This window comes from Chelmon rostratus, chromosome 13, assembly GCF_017976325.1.
Source record: "Chelmon rostratus isolate fCheRos1 chromosome 13, fCheRos1.pri, whole genome shotgun sequence".
NCBI classification, from domain to species: Eukaryota; Metazoa; Chordata; class Actinopteri; order Chaetodontiformes; family Chaetodontidae; genus Chelmon; species Chelmon rostratus.
The window spans coordinates 14,081,908-14,098,752 of record NC_055670.1 but is presented as its reverse complement, the minus strand read 5'-3'; the positions used below and the strand labels follow the sequence as shown (position 1 = coordinate 14,098,752).

General features: G+C 44.4%; 1 protein-coding gene across 1 annotated transcript; it reads right to left on the bottom strand.

Annotated features, from left to right (window-relative positions):
- LOC121615785 (WD repeat, SAM and U-box domain-containing protein 1-like) lies at positions 1-15,978 on the bottom strand. Its single transcript, XM_041950219.1, has 11 exons — positions 15,581-15,978; positions 12,786-12,973; positions 11,819-11,905; positions 10,439-10,532; positions 9,899-9,932; positions 9,712-9,752; positions 9,214-9,320; positions 8,633-8,662; positions 5,518-5,694; positions 1,293-1,427; positions 1-1,182 (listed from the first exon to the last, which is right to left on the bottom strand). Exons 1-11 carry the CDS (start codon positions 15,976-15,978, stop codon positions 1,031-1,033), a joined length of 1,443 nt encoding a protein of 480 aa, XP_041806153.1. The 3' UTR covers positions 1-1,030.
- Between the last annotated feature and the right edge of the window lie 867 nt (positions 15,979-16,845).

Below are 16,845 nucleotides of genomic sequence, written 5' to 3'. Positions count from 1 at the left end.
TATTCTAAAACACTGCCTACGATAAGAAGACATTTAATAATTACCATGAACCTCAACAGGAATTTAAACATACAAACACACGTTTGATGAGTGCTGAAAAGCAGCAGGGAAACGCAAAGCACCAACAAAGAGTTCAGCTGAACAGCGGCCACTGTGGCCACACATGGCAATTACAGGACATTAAACTTCCATTCTTTGGCGAGGTATGCCATGTTTCCTTTTCCTTTTTAGCAATCGTAGAGAATAGTCGTTATCAACAAAATGACTTATTAATGTTGCACAGCAATATCTAAGGTTTGCTAGAATTAGCTAATATTAGCCACTGCTTGCTGCTGCTCGCATCAGATGTAAGGCCCAGAGTGTACTGAGTGAAGCAAGGGTATGATTTATTCAACTTTTACTTCTACATTCAAAAGTTATGTGTTGTGGCTTTAAAGGAACTATATGTAAGAATATGTTATGTTAAAGATGTCTGTTTACTGTGTTGCAGCAACATTTACCGAAGTTGCTGCTCCCCGCCAGCATTCCCTGCTGGGTTGACCTGCTCTGGGCCTGAAAACCTCGTCCTCCTGGTGGTCTGGAGCTCCAGTGCCAGAGGTGTAAACACCAACACTGCTCCCGGTCCCAGCAGCAACAGTTAGCAGCAGTTAGCAGTTACTCTGGTGACATGCTGCCTCCATTTGTTTGGAGTAGAAATTCGACAGGTGGCCATTTCTTACATATTGCACCTTTAAAGTGATAGTATCTTCAGATACACAGTATAATGACTCAGGATCGGCTTGTCTGCAGGCACTTTGCTAAACAGGACTCTATATTTACTGGGCAAATTACCATCGACTTATCTTAGACATCAGATTCTGATTATTTTGTCAAACTTGTGACTCTTCAGTGGTGCCCTGAGCAAAACTATTAATGGCAATTACTTCCTCAGCGATAATAAGCTGATGTGTTACCAGATCAGAGATTCCTGTTTAATGATGAAGTACCTGCTCCTTTGGATTCTGGCAAACAAGCTACAACGAGCTGCCGTCTACTGGCTCGACTTCCACCGTGTTATTGCCGTCTTCAGCGATCTGTTCGGGGTGAGGAGCGTGGTCTGCAGGGGCAGGTTCGTCATGGGACTGGTTTTGTTCTTGCCCCTGATCCAGCTCTCGATGGATTCTCGCTCATAGGAATACCCATCTGTGGAGTAGCAGTTGACACCTTATACACTCAGATAATGATGGACTGTATGCAGAAGAGAAAACAGATCTGTAGAGAATGAATCGTGGTTTTTGCGTTTGTGGTCTAACCTGCAGCTATGACTGGATCCTTCAACAGCTCTCTGGTGATTGGACACAGAAACTCATCTGGGGCCTCTGAACCGCTCTGCTCTGCCTTCAGGGCCTCGATTTTCCTCATGAGGCGACCGCGGAGGCCCACAGACTCTGAGAGACCAACACACTGCTCAGTATTCTGCTCAGCACGACTGGTAAATCACATGACGGCCATTTCTTGACACTTACAACTTAAAAAGTGAAGCAAAGATTGCGTCCAACATTTAATCATTAATGTGTCATTAAGGAATTAGTGTTAGGATCATATTGACATATTTAAATTTGAGGTGGTTTATGTGAAATCCTGAAGCCTTTTAGTGAACCAGCGAGACGACGGACACTCGACAGACTAACTGTCCTCTCTGCTCTCTCAAATTAAACAAAGGCCGGAGTAAATCTGGACCTCCACTCAATCAATCTGTGCTCAGACACAAAGACCCAGACCGCGTGATGATGGCTTCACAACTCCGCCGAGGTGTCTCTCCCTTGAGGGAGTTTGTGTGGGTTGTAGTTCAAAGTCAACATCGCTCGTTATTCTCCTCAAGAAGAAAAACTCCAAAGAAAAAAGGGGGAAAAAATCCCCCTGCTCACACAGCTGCCCGCTGACAGCACCCTCTGAGTGTGTCATCAGCTGCAAATTTCACCACCGGCCACAATGGAGGGAGGACCTTTACAGCCACATGATTAGTGATGTGTCCGCGTACGGTGGCAGCAGAGGTGCGGGTCAGACAGAGATACAGTGAGTGAGAGCAGCTGCAGGGACGTTTTCTGGCATGCATCCTCGAATCCTGAAGAGATTTTTATCTCAAATATATTGTTAGATAAAATCGCTGCCTGTCGCACTATTCCATCCATTTCCCGACTGTATTTCACTCCTATTTCTATGATACTTTGAAACTGGTTACACTGTGCAACATTTTAAACTGTGAGAAAGGTAGAAAGATGGTTTGTATTAATTAGTTACATGTTAAAGGTTTAGATAATTGTTTGCTACCTGTATTTTAATGCCTCTGTGCAGGCGGCTCAAATTTAATATGTTGAGTCTAAAAAAACAAATAAACCTGGAATCAACCGATCTAGAATGTAAACTGCCCCCCGTGTTGCTAAAACCCCCAAATTCCCCGAAAAAAAGCCGCAGACCTCCGCGTCCTCGCACTCCTGAATGAGGGAATACGAGAGTGTTTGTGCTGGGGATGCTTAATAAACCATCTGCTTCTAGGTACGAGTTAACGACTTTGGAAATGATGTCAAGACCGAAAGGGATGATTTCTGGACCACGTGATAAAACTGTGGCTTAAAGCTGCGTCTGATCACTGTGTGAATTTAACAGATGGGAGAGACTTCTGGATGGATTCTGTGCAGTTTTGGTTTAGAATAAGGAGTCTGTTTAGTCTGAATAGGATTAAAATCTCTATTTTTGCTCAAGCGGCGTATAGGGGCACCATGTTCTGAAGAAACATGATCCATTTTTTTCTTCACAGTCAGCCACTGTGCGCTAAAGACCGGCTATTTCTCTCGCTGCAGTGAATGACGTGCTGTGAATGCGTCTTAATTTTGCACTCATTCATGGAGCAGGAAGCACGGGGAAAAGCAAGTGCACATCACAAATACTATGTGGCTGTCTAATGGTGGAAGTCAGCGCCCTGAGACTCCTGTGTTCAGTAAACCAGACAGATGCAGCGGTGGGGGGGTGGGGGGGGGGTGGGGGAGGGCTGCTGTCGCAATCACAAATAGTTTGGATCCGACGGGAAAAGTGATAGTGCTTAATCAAAATGCCTTCTCTCTGCGAAACACACTGAACCCATTAAGTCGTCTAATTCGTTCAATAAACTGAACCTGGAGAGAAGAACTGCACTTAACAGCTGTGCAGGGTTTAAGATTTCCATAAGTTCCCACAAGCCATTAGTCCTATACTGTCCACTTTACATTTAGATTGATAATTTGATGAGACGCTACAATAAAGCTGCAGAATGAGGCTGTCTCCACTGAGATACACTGAATTATATCCAGGAGAAACTTTTTTCCTCCTCTTACTCAAAGATTCATGAATATTTCATCAAGTGAAGTGTGCTGGAATCTAATTTGCTGTGTGTGTGTGTCTGTGCGCACTCACAGCATGCATAGAAAATGATAGTTGTTGGTTGCGCAGCACAGAAAGGACAGGAAATGTGGCAATCTGCTGTTTCCTCTGTCCTCGTTCCGTGTTAATGATGAGAGCTGTCCTCCATACCAAACGCATGGCGACGAGATGCTCGGTCCATAGGACATGCTTTGCATAGCGGAGCAGCATGAGATGTTGGCTTTAGCGTTTGTGCCCACTGCTGTCCAATTAAGGCAAACACAACAAATGCCAATAGGGTGTTTTTGCCATGATTAAGCGTGAGGCTGTGATGCTAGTTACATGATTACAGTCGGCACGAAGTAGCCGTAATCAGAGTAAAGACGGCTTTTCTGGACATCAGGACATCCAACGGTCGGCTACATTCCCTTCAAAACTGCGTAAAAATTAGAATTTAAGATGGCACCGTGCTTAGCTGAAGCGAAATACTAACTAGAAAGCACTGATAGCTCCAGCAAGGACACCAAATACAAGGTTAACAATCCCCTAAATGTGTTATTTCAACAGAGAGTAATTAGGTTTTAATCTGCAGTGAGGGTGTGTGCACCTCATGCATATTTCTGACCAGGTGCACATGCGGGTTTGTGTTTGTGACAAAATGAGGTGAGAGATCAAATCTAATGCAACATTCTTCACTAGCCTTTTACCTTTCAAAAGGTGCATTTATAAATTAATTATACTATCTCACTGTGCTTATGTCCTTCTTTTTTTATCCTTTATTGTGAAACACTTTCTGTTTCTTTATCAGAAATGTTAACTAAATCCTTATGGCTGCTATTAAGATGCTATAAATAGTCACATGCATAATAGTTTACTAAGTTTATTGAGTCAGTGAAACTGTGTTTTCTTTGCCATTCTGTTCACTGAAGGAGAATATTTTAGTATTGGTATGTATACGTGTGATTAAAGGCGTGTTGACATCCATCTCCGGCTAACTGTGGGAGTGGAAGCCAGGCTTGTGCTTGTGCATCAAGTTTCACAATAAGATTCATAGACAGGCAGTGTACACGCAGGTTTTATGAATGTGATGCACAGAGTGCCTACACATATTTTCATCTTTCTTGGAAAACAGAGTTTCAGTCGTACAGTTTTGGAGGTTATGAAGGAGAGGAGAGGTTTTGAACAAAAACAAAAGGCTTTATAAAGAGTCACATGATCAGCACTAACTCATCACTTGTTTCTTGGCCTGTGGTTTTACTTTTTACCTAATTTTACTCGAGTCTGTTGAGCAGTTCTTATTTCCTTTAAAATAACGGACAAACATACAATAGATAAGCAGACTTAAGGAACATTTGGGGAAATGCGTTTATTCGTTGTTTTGTATTAGATGAGGTTTGATGCCACTCTAAAGTCTGCACAGTAAATATGACGCTGAAGCAGTCAGTCAGTTAGCTTAGCATAGCATAAAGACTGGAAACAGAGGGAAACAGCTAGCCTAGCTCTGTCTGAGGGTAGCAAATCCCTGTACAAGCCTCCCTGAAACTCACTCATTAATACGTTTTATCTCTTATGTTTCATTTGTGAAACAACAACTGAAGTGTAAAAGGTCTTTATGCTAAGCTAAGATAAGAGCGGCATCAACCCGACCTAACTGCAAGAAAGCAAATAAGCATTACTTTCACAAATAGTCAAAAACTATTCCTTTACAGCCTGACTGCAGTGTTGACGTCCACATGAGTCCACCCACTGCAGGGACGAATGTTTTGGGTTTCCTGGCTGTAGTTTGTACACCGAGACCTTGCATGACCCTGAATGGACTAATCTTATTTTCAGGGGGATTATCATTGTTTGTGACGTAAAGGTCATGCAGCGGGGTACTGTCCTCACAGCGTGATTTGTGATTGTATAAGCAGATAGAAGTGCTGCAGCCTCGCGTCCCTGAATCACATCGCTGTTTGGGGAGAGTTGAGGGAGGGGCGATAAATCAGAGCATCGATAAAAAGCGGCTTTTATCATGCTATCCGATTCGGGCTTGTCATGTTTTAGGATCAAACAGTAAATCCCCACAAAAAACACTGAATCCTAGCGTCCCTGTGTGTGTGTGTGTGTGTTCTGTGACTGTGTTTTATACTCCACACTCACCAATTCCCAGCTCTCTGACCGTTTCCTTGTTCAGCTGGCTGAGCTCTGGTCCGTCGATGTTGTTGGCTTTAAAGATGCTGACGAGCTCCTGCAGTCCTTCCTCGCACAGCCAAGTCTGCACATCCTCCTCCGACCAATCAGCAACCAGCAGCCTGGAGTGACCCGGCAACTTCCTTCCTGCAAAACATACAACAGGAAGGGAGGAAGCGCTCTGCCATTATACCCCCCCAGTCCCCTGCAACAAAACGTATCTGATGCAAACAAACTGTTTCCCCGACACTCCACAGAAAGGACACACTTTCTCTGCTGATGCTGAGACTATTAGTTTCCCACGTGCGCACACACACACACACACACACACACACCAGTGTGCAGCTAATCAACCTTCACGTGACCCTGCGTGCGTGAGCGGCCGTCATTTGTCACACGAGGCTGAAACACACTGGCCTGTTGTGTGGCGGCCCCGTTAATGACACCTCACAGCGGCCTCGTGCTTCTCATCGCCCATCATTAGCCACGTGAAGGATGACCCTGAAGAGTGGGAGGTGACGCTCATTACCACCTTTTCCTACCTCCTAAGCTAAACAACGGAGCACAATCAGTCCATATTTCCCTCCACAGACGACTGTGGCCTTGCACATGCCTGAGCCTCCAGCTCGTCTAGAGCTGCTCTTGGATAGTAAATATTCAAGCTCGAGCCAACCAGTAGCTGTTGAGATATTTCAGTCTGGACCGAAGCGGTGGGCTGATCGACTGACTGACACTGCTAGCAGCTAATGTGGCTTAAAATGTGTCCTTATTGCCCTCTGTTGCAGCTGCACTGGAAATATCCATAATTGTCAACATGGGGCCATCATGAGGTTATCTATAAAAAAAAAACAAGAAAAAACAAAACAAAACTAAAATTGCTATGTTGTTTAAAAGTGATTTTCTTTTTTTGGCTAGAATGAAACTATGGAGACAGAAATCCTGCCCCTAGCACAGTTGCGCTGAGTGGAAACATCCACTTATTGGGTCTGCACGACAGCGAGCGGAGCGACACCACCTCCTCTCTGCAGCCTTGGCTGATAAGGTGTGGAGTCTCCCAGTCTAGGAGGCTGAGTCACGGCAACACGGAGCCAAAAGCATGAAAACCTCGCTGCAGACTGGGTCAGCGCAGACTGCGGTGTGTAATTACTTGGACAGACGCACGTATGAAGCTCTCTTCATCACCTCCATTGTTTACAGTGCAGAGAGGTCTGGCCGCAGTCTAGCTGTCTTATTGTCAACAAATCCCACGAAAAGGCCAAAACCAGCAAAGAACTGATTCTCCTAACAAGTATCATCTGTGCAGCTAAAGCCTGATAGTTTATTCGTCTGTGCCATACACCTCAATTATTGTCCAAAAGCTATAAAAATACATTATACTCGCACTGGATGACATCATGCATCCATCCATCACATCCACAAGCACGGTCAGCACCTCCTGCCATAAATACTCACGGCCATGCCTGATGTGGATTAATCTGCAGCTGAATAGTCCCCAATAAACTTTACTCCTATGTAAATATCACTACAGGTTTTATAAAGCTTTGGATGGTTTGAGGCCAAAATAAATTTCTGATCTGCTGATACATCATGAGCAAGCTGAGCACGGAGCAGCAGCGCTCTGTTTCTATTCGCCGTATATATGGAAGAAACTTCGAGAAAACGTGAGGTCAGCTCCAACTCTCGGCTTGTTTAAAATTGAGGCTTAAAACCCCCTTTCATTCAGGATTCTGCCCACAAACACAGGTGCTTTCAATCACTCTGAGAATCACTTGATGTCCCCAAACTGTGCACTAATGAGGATGATAACAGGGTAAGCTGCACCGCCGAACAGGTGCAGCAAAACTAAACCACCAGGAGAGCGATGGGGGAGTCAATCAAGACTAAGTTAAAAACACCTGAGTGGAATATGTGTGTCTAGGACTCATGTGCTGCAGTGAAATTTATTTTGTTTTATTCCATTTTATCTTATTTTTAAATTAATTCAAGTGTCTTTTTATATTAACTTGTCTTTTTCATCTCATATAAAACTTTAAATTGCCTCGTTAAAAGGTGCCATTCAAACAAACATCCTCAAGACTCAGACGCAGCTAGCTGCTCAGGTGCTAACATCAGCATGCAAGCCTGTCCATAATGGCAATGCTAAAATGCTATTGTTTAGCAGATATGCCTTTCATGTTAGCATGCTTAACTATGGTGAACATGACAACCATTATATCTGCTGAATGTCAGCATGCTAACCTGACCACAGTGACAATGCTAACATGCTACTGTTTAGCAGATATGTTTATCATGTTCACCATCATAGTTAAGCATGCTAACATGTTAACACTTGCTAATTAGCACTAAACGCAAAGTACAGCTGTGGCTGATGGGAAGGTCATTAGCTTAGCAGGAATTCAGTCATAAAGCAAAGTATTTTTCCTCTGAATCCAGGGGGAGCAACAATGTCTGCACCACATTTCATGCCATTAAATCTGATAGCTAATCAATAATTTCAGTCTGGACCGACGTTTCCATGCGTAGAGTCAGCTAGCGTGGCTAAAAGCTACAGTGTCCTTTCCTTTTAAGAAATCGCTGAGTCTCATTGAAAATAAACTCAAGATTTGTGACACATTTTTAACATTTCAGCAGCGAACAGGCTCAGAGACTGAGAGAGAGGCAGGCCGACACACTGTTGGTTTTGGTCTCCTCGTGGGATTTGCTGTCATTAACAAAAACAATGAATAACGGCAGCCTTATCCTTAAAAACCAGACAGCTGCTATTTCATTGTATTTAAAATTTTATCCCATTAGCTTCACCAAAGCACCTTTTTTAGGTTCACACAATATGGTGCACAGTTTACACACAGCACAAACACAAAATCACAAGAAGAGCTTTTCACCGCCTGCAAAAAAGGAAACAGGACGCTGCAACAACAGCTCAAAAGACAAGACGTCTTCAGCGGATCGACACATTAAATTATCTGAACACCTGGGCTGTGATATCTGAACCAGTCACATTCAAATAAAAGAGCGGCGGCTTTCAGCTCAAAGAGCAACTGCGAATAACCGAGGATTTCTGAGGGCGAGCGATGCATTTATTTACCTTGGCACGCCGTCTGCATCGATTCAGCTGCTGCAGAAAAAAACATAAAAGGGAATAACTTTAATATGTGAGAAGAAAGAAGATTAAAGGAAGGGGGAAACAGAGTGAAAGAGGCAGAGGCACAAAAAAGGCAGATCTTCACTGAGATGGTATTTGCTTTGTCAACATCAGGCTGACTAATGGCGGACGGGGAGCTGCCCTGATGAAGCTTCAAGGCCTCCAGATGTCTGACGATTGCACCTTTTCATTTAGTATTCCAAATGTTTTCTTTCATGTTGGCTTTTTAAGAGGATTCACCTCCATAACAGCACCTCTCTGAGGCTCGGTGGTAGTTTGAGCCGCTGCACCAATAAACATCAATCACAATTGCTCCTCTAGACACCGCAGCCAGACAGCAATACGCACGTAATGGGAGCTTCTCCTGCTGGATATCTCCCAAAACACTCTTTTGGGAAGGCTCAGGCGCTCTAAATGGCTTCTGGGCTTTGAACCACTGCTAACGGTCTGTTTTGTTTTTTTATAAAAGGAGTGATTGTTCATTTGTAAGCGCCGACCTACACAATCCTCTGTTAAGTATGTACCAGTTCTGCTCACTCCGTCTCCGATTCTCCACACGTTCACCGTTCTGTCCATGGAGCCGGTTGCAATCCACGGCATGGTGGGAGACAGAGCAACAGCAGTCACATACCTGCAGGGAGGAGGAAGAGGAGCAGAAATGTGAAAGGTGTGTATGACAGACTCAAACTGGCACAGGAAGAGATCAGCTTTTAAAGTCAAGTTCCCCCTACCCTTGAAAAAAAAAGGGGGGGGGGGTCCTGTCTTAGATCGTACAGTATCTTAAATCCTTTCAAGCACTTCAAAGCGCTCTGCTGGTGCCTACCTGCGGTGCCACTTCAATGACTGTCTGGAAAGCAGCGCTGGAGAATACACTATTGCATCACTGCGCCCGAGCGCTTCTCGGAAAAACTAATCAAGCGAAAAAAAATCACACATTTTGATCCGAAACACCGGGACTCCTATTCTGCTGTTTGCCTGATAGCTGCAGAGATTGCATAGCGGCGGGAGGTCAGGTCATTTACCTGTCGTGCTGTTTCAGAGTGTAGAGCAGGGCTCCCAGGTTCTGTAAACAAGGTGCAAACAAACATGGACAAAGCAGGAATGTTCGGCATGTCCGTGTTTAAGAAACCTGTGCTGCCGCAGTGGACTGCAGCAGCACAGGTAAACAAAATACCTGCATGCTGCGAGTGGCTCTTGACCTTTACTTACCGCATCATATATTGCAACACTTTTATCCACTGAGCTGTTGAATAATTAGAGTAAACAAAGTCAGCATCATTTGTGTGCATGCATTTGCATCACAGAGCAATAACAGAAGAAGAAACTCTTGTCAAACAAAAATCAGATGTTTCTAAGTGCTACAAACAAGAGCAGATTAACCTTCCCTATGTTTGATTAAATGCCAGAGAGGGACCCCAGCAGAAGCTTAAGCACAACAAAATGCACTCCTCCTGTGGCCGAGTGAGGGAACGGCAGCATCAGTGCTCAGCAGTGGCATCTGCTGTTTACAGCTCAGAAGACATTTTAAACACGGAGGAGAGATTAATTCAAACTTAATTCGTCCCAAATGAGCAACTGATTTCACAGCAAACAATAAAACAAATGACTTTACAGAGCAAAAAGCCCGACAGGCACAAAAGTCAATATCCAGTCACCAAACACGGGGGATGGGGCTGTTTATAAGAGCTGCTCGCACATGTGAGGACGAGAACAAGCAATGTGTGTGTGTGTGTGTGTGGTGCGTCTTACCCCGAGACCACCAGCTCTCCGTCAGAGGAGAAGGCACAGGACAGAACTGGAGCCAACTGGCTGCTGAGAGTGTGAAGCAGCTTCATGACACAGCCTACACACACACACACACACACACACACACACGAGAAAGGTTAGAGTTCAAAATAAAATTGTGTGTATTTGTTCTGCTACCAAATTAACAAAAACACTAGGGTGAGTTCCCTGAAAGTGACACACGCGCGCACACACACACCTCTTGCCGGCTTGCAGCTGTGATACCTGCAGTCGGCTTCTTGGAAACAAAAGATTTGCTCTTTGGCGGTGAACCTGACACAGACACGAAGACGGGGGGCAATAACTCATCGTGCCGCATCTAACCGGTCTGTAGCAGCATTGAAACGATGGGCCTGTAAACACATGTGTGTTCAATTCACCCTCCCTCCTCTCCGTCAGAGTCAGAGTCCTGTTCTCAGGCTCCGTGGGAGGCCAGTCTATTACCGCATGCATATTCATGACGTGATGTCAACCGCCAGCACGGCTCTGAGTGAGGGCTGCTGCCGCTGGGTGGAAGGAAAAGGCTGCATGAATGATTTGAGCCACCAAACAGAGCTGGAGTAAAACTATTTCCTCTGGATGTAGAGCCGTAAAAATATAGAGCTGCTACACAAAGTAAGCACAGACTAGAAAATGTTCTACACTGACAGTGATCCCGGCTTCGAAATTGGCCCCTCGGCTTCCCTGAATCATCAGCACTTGTATCCCTCTCTCTCATAAAGCGGTGAAAAAGGGGGCTCGGGCATGTAATCCTCTTGCAGGGACGAGATAAATGCACATTTCAGAGCGGCGAGCTGGTACGTGAAAAACCGCGTGTTAAAGACATGAAGTGAGGACAGACATTGTTCTGCGTCCTTCTACAAGCTGCTCAGAGACAAATAATCCCCACGGGCAGCAGCGGGTCACCACGTGGGACACATCGCATCCTCCCCAGAAACGACGTTACCACGGCAACAGCTCTTAGGAACTAACAACATGGCGGGTTCACACACACACACACACACACTGTCGAAAATACAGTCTGCAGACTGGTTACACAACCTAGGAACACACGAAACGTCCTCGCTCTGCTGTCGGTCCTGCGAGATATAAATGTCACAGTGGATATATGCACCTGACTTCCTCCCAACGCTTCTCCGCACTCTGTCCTCCGCTGTATTTCAGCAGAATGTCTTCAAGTGATCCATTATTAATGAGCCGGTCTGCAGCTGATTTATTCACGCACTAATAAAATTCCTCTATTCTGCAGAGAGATTTCAAGGTCAAAGCTGCGAGCAGGTCGTCTCTCAGGGGCGATGGAGTGGGAGAGCTTTAGGGGCGCGCGGGGGGGGGGGGTCGGCCTACCTGCTCCTTCACGCTGGGAAACGATCCATATTTTCAGCTGGCTGTCCTGGCCGCAGGAGGCCAGTCGAAGCTCCACGCAGCAGCCGTCTGCAGAACACAAAGATTCCCCTTTCCTGAGTGTTCATGCTCGACTGAGTTCAATAACAGAAGAAGGCAAATATGATCTGAAGGGCTGTTTGTGCAGTGTGACAACACATGGACAGTGTCTCTTAAGCCGTAAGTGGCATAAATACAGTGTTTGGATTTAACCGGACCCCCTTATAAAGGCACGCTTTCTCCTCCCCAAACATGGCGAACAACCAACACTGTAAATGTCAGTTTGACTCAAGGATGAAATGCAACAGGTTGCTTTTAACTAACTGTGCAGGATGAATTTATATTATGTAAGACGAACCAAAACCAGTGGTGAAATGTAAGCAAGTACATTCACTCAAGTACAAATTTGAGGTACTTGTACTTAAAATACATATGCAACTTTATACCTCTCCACTATACGTCAGAGGCAAATATTGTACTTTTTACTCTGACAGCTTTAGCTACTTTCCTGATTACAATTTCATACCTTTCCTGTCCAGTGAAAACCACCAATGCGTAAATTTGGTAATCTGAATGTTTCTTAACTAAAGGATGAAGTTTTTCCTCATGAGCTACTTCTTAAGCAAAGTATTTAAAAGCCCTCTTGGATGAGCTGGAAAACATCACAAAGTTCATGAAAAGTTGATGCGTGGTTCTCACGGGACAGGGCAGTTCAACTGCTGTAGATTAAACTAGCCAGCAGTAGATTAAGTAGTTCAAATCAATTTAACACCTACAGCAGTGAAATGCAACAGTAATATTAACCAAAAACATCACTTATAATAATATAATAATAAAACACTGACAGGAAACATTTTGTTGCACAAGTACTTACTTTTGATACTTCAAGTACATTTTTACTGGTAATACTTTAACTTAGTGAGTAACTGACCAACTTTGAACTGGGGTGCGAAGCTGCAGCAGGTGACTCCCAGGTCGTGGGCGTCCCTCTCAGCATGCAGGAGGTTGATTTCCGTGTCCCACAGTTTGAGGTCTCCGCGGGTGCAGCCGCTCGCAAACATCTGGCCACACGGAGCGAAGCAGCAGGCCACGACACTGGCCTCGCTCACTGCGCTGCATCTGTAATTAGACGATGATTTCATTAGATTTACAGCTTCGGCTGCACTCGTCATGAACAGCAAAGTTTACCGGTAGACAAGGAGCAGGACTTGGCCTGGAATAATTAATGCTGGCTTTAAAACTAGCTCTTTAAAACAAATATGGATGAGGCCATGGAGTCCTGTACTTACACATATAATTTAAACCACCTGTGAGAGTCTTAATTAGAGAGACACAGCAGGGCTGAGGGTGCCTGTACAGCTGCAACAGATCACAAAAAAATTCATGTGATTTCTTGTGAAAAATGATGATCAAATTACTCAAAAATGATCCTCACACAATTTCTCATGAACATATTTCATCCAAATTAGTGAGTCGGCTGCTGCTGTCAGTAAGAGCTTGTCGAGCTCATTGCGCTCCTTGCTCTTCGTTAGTCCCACATGTCTCTTATTAAACCTGCTGTGATGCAGTCCTGAAGTACAGCAACTCTAATCTTTCTGGAGAAAACTGGTTCAGTTCATTCAAGATCAACGCAGGACAAATCCAAACCATGTCTGAAGAGGCCGGATTGAGTTCCAGCTGTTTCAAGGCCCTGAAAGCTTGATTTCCCCCCAAACAGCATCTTACTGTGAACAAAGCTCTCATTAAATAATAATATTTATTTATGTAGCACCTGCAATATTTATTTATTGCAGCTCAAAAAAAAAGGAAAAGCAGCAAACATTCACTGCTTCTCACATGTCAGGATTTGATGCTTTTATTCTCAATGTGTTGTGGTTCAGTGATATTCTTTGGGTTTGGACTGCTGGTTGGATATACAAAGAAATGTGTGGCCAAATGTTTTTTTGGACATTTTCTGCACAAAGAGATGAATCAGAAAAATAACCCGCACACAGATTTTAAATGATAAAGACTTGTTTTGACAGTTGCTCACAGTAGACATGAATATTTATTAGATAAATACTTAAGAAAGGAGCTTTAAAATGTCAAATCAAGTCAATTGATTTAAGCATCAAAAAGCTGAGACGCTGTTTAAAACAAATAAAACAGAATGTGATAACTTGCTAATCCCTTATGACACATACTCCATTGAATACAGTACAAAGACAACATATTTAATGTTTGACCTCATCAGCTTCATTGATTTTTGTAAATATCTGCTTATTCTGAATTTGATGCAGCAACATGTTTCAAACAAGTCGGGACAGGAGCAACAAAAGACTGGGAAAGTTGTGGAACGCTCCAAAAACACCTGTTTGGATCATTTCACAGGTAAACAGGTTGATTGGTAACAGGTGAGGGCATCATGATTGGGTATGAAAGGAGCATCCTGGAAAAATTGTTCACAAGCGAGGTTCACCACTTTGTGAACACGTGATTGTATGAAGGATGTTACTACATGGACTCAGGAACATACACCTCCCGCCTCACTCGCAAAGCCCTCTGCATTGCGAGAGACCCCACCCACCCGTCACATAGCCTCTTCAGCCTGCTGCCATCAGGGAGGAGACTGCAGAGTCTGCGGGCCAAGACCAGCAGACTGCGGGACAGCTTCGTCCACCAGGCTGTCAGGATGCTGAACTCTCTCCCTGCCCTCCCCCTCCTCCACACAAACACTCAACCTGGACTATAACTTCCCCCCCAACACACACACACACACACACACTCACTCCCTGGCTGGACACTGGAATACCCCCCCTACCACCACCACCACCACCACCACCACCACCACACACACACACACACACACACACACACACACACACACACACAGGACTCTGATATGCCCCCACCACACACACACTCTCACACACACACACACACACACACACACACACACACACACACACACACACACACACACACACACACGTATACACCCTGGACTCTACAAACTCTCACTGATGTGAACCCCTCCCCTCAGGAAAACAACACACTGTCACTTTATTCACCACCAGTTATTAAGCTAATTCTTTTTGCACTACCGTTTACATTTGCACTATTACATTCTCAATGTTTCATTGTTTAGTTTGTACAATTTTTACTTAGTTTGTACAGTTTTTATCTAGATTGTACAGTTTTTTTACTTAATTTGTACAGTTCTTATTTAGATTGCACAGTTTTTACTTACTTAGTTTGTACAGTTTTTATTTAGATTGTACAGTTTTTTTATTTATCTCTTTTCTAATATATGTCCTGTCACAAAAGGGTTGAAGAGTAACGCAATTTCGATTCTCTGTTTGTCCTGTACATACTGCAGAATTGACAATAAAGCTGACTTTGACTTTTGATTTCAGAAAACAGTTTGTTTGCAAACAATTGCTTTCTGTTTTTAATCTTAGTTTTCACAGTGTCGCAGCTTCTTTGGGGTCTGAGTTGAATAACCTGGTATCACAAATCACAAATTTGCATGAAGGGGCTTCACAATCTGTCCAAGAAATGGAAGAAACTTCAGGAAGAGTGACAGGAGGGACGTTTCTCCAGGATGGACAGACATGCAATAGACAGACTAACACAGTAAAGTTACAGTGTGGACAGTCATGTCACTATAAGGCAGGACACCGGTCCTCTCACTCCACATACTGCAGCTTTAACTGTTGATGTGATTGACAGTGGGTCAAAGTGTACCTGCGTAATGTCTTGGAGGGGAAGTCCCAGAGGGCCACGGTGCCATCACAGGCCCCTGCCAGCAGGAGGCAGGAGTCTGGCGCCAGTGCGCACACTCGGAGCGGACTGCGGCCCGGGTGCTGCAGCGTCGCGGCCACCTCACCTGTCTCCGACCTCCAGGCGATGACGGATCCGTCCGTGGAGCAGCTGAGCAGGTAGCCGCCACAGGAGCTGAAGCAGCAGCAGTGAACCCCGTAGCCGTGACCCGACAGAGGGGAGAAAGGAAGCTCCGAGAAGTCGGCCGTGCTGTAGACACGAAGGGTCTTATCACCGGAGGAGGTGGCCAGGAGGGAGGGAGAGAAGGCGCAGCAGCTCACCTCGTCTGCGTGGTGCCTGAGAGTGACAATGACTGACACCATCTTGTGACAGGGATGTTTCTGAGGGAGCGGTTCTCTCACAAGGTGGCGCAAAATGCTCAAATATCCGCCTGTGAGAGGGGCGAGGGGGCTGGAGAGGAATGACGCACAGCCGGCGCAGAGCTGCGGAGCGCACGACGGGTTCGTCAAAATCGCTAAAAAACACAAACCTCTGAGCGCAAAGTGTCGCTCCTCAGGTGACCTGTCTCCACTCCCTCCTCCTCCAGCTCGGCTGTGAAGTCTGCTCTATCTTGCACAGCTGTTATCAGTCATGTGACGCCGTTTTATTACCAGTTACACAAGCTTCATAGTCCAGTTTTCCCAGTTTTCCATTCCCTATCAGATCGTGTAGCTGATTTCTCTCTGCTCAACAAACTGATCCACCATTTACTCAGTTACTTCATTGTTTTACTGCAATTGCCTCTAAAATAAAACAAAAATATTCCACAAGTAGGAATCGTGTGAAGGTTCAGTAGGTTAAAGTACTCATAAAGCATTATAAACTATTCATATTATCAAAAATGAATGAAAGCATTTTGTCTTAACTGCTTGTGGAGCTAATTTTAACTTATTTACTCGTCATATTTTATTTGTTATCACCTTTCATATATAAAGTAACTATAGCAGCTGTAAAATGAATGCAGTGGACTGAAGTATTAAGTAGCAAAATATGGAATCACTACAGTACAAGTATGCCAAAGTTGTACTTAAATACAGTACTGATTCCACTACAGGTACTGCATCAAATCAAGTAAAACAATCTCAAAGCCAGTGTCCTACAATTTTACTTAAGTTGTTAAAGCAAAATCAACCAAATTAAAATGTTTTAAATGAAATCCATGATTTACAAATTGAGATATTGATATTGAT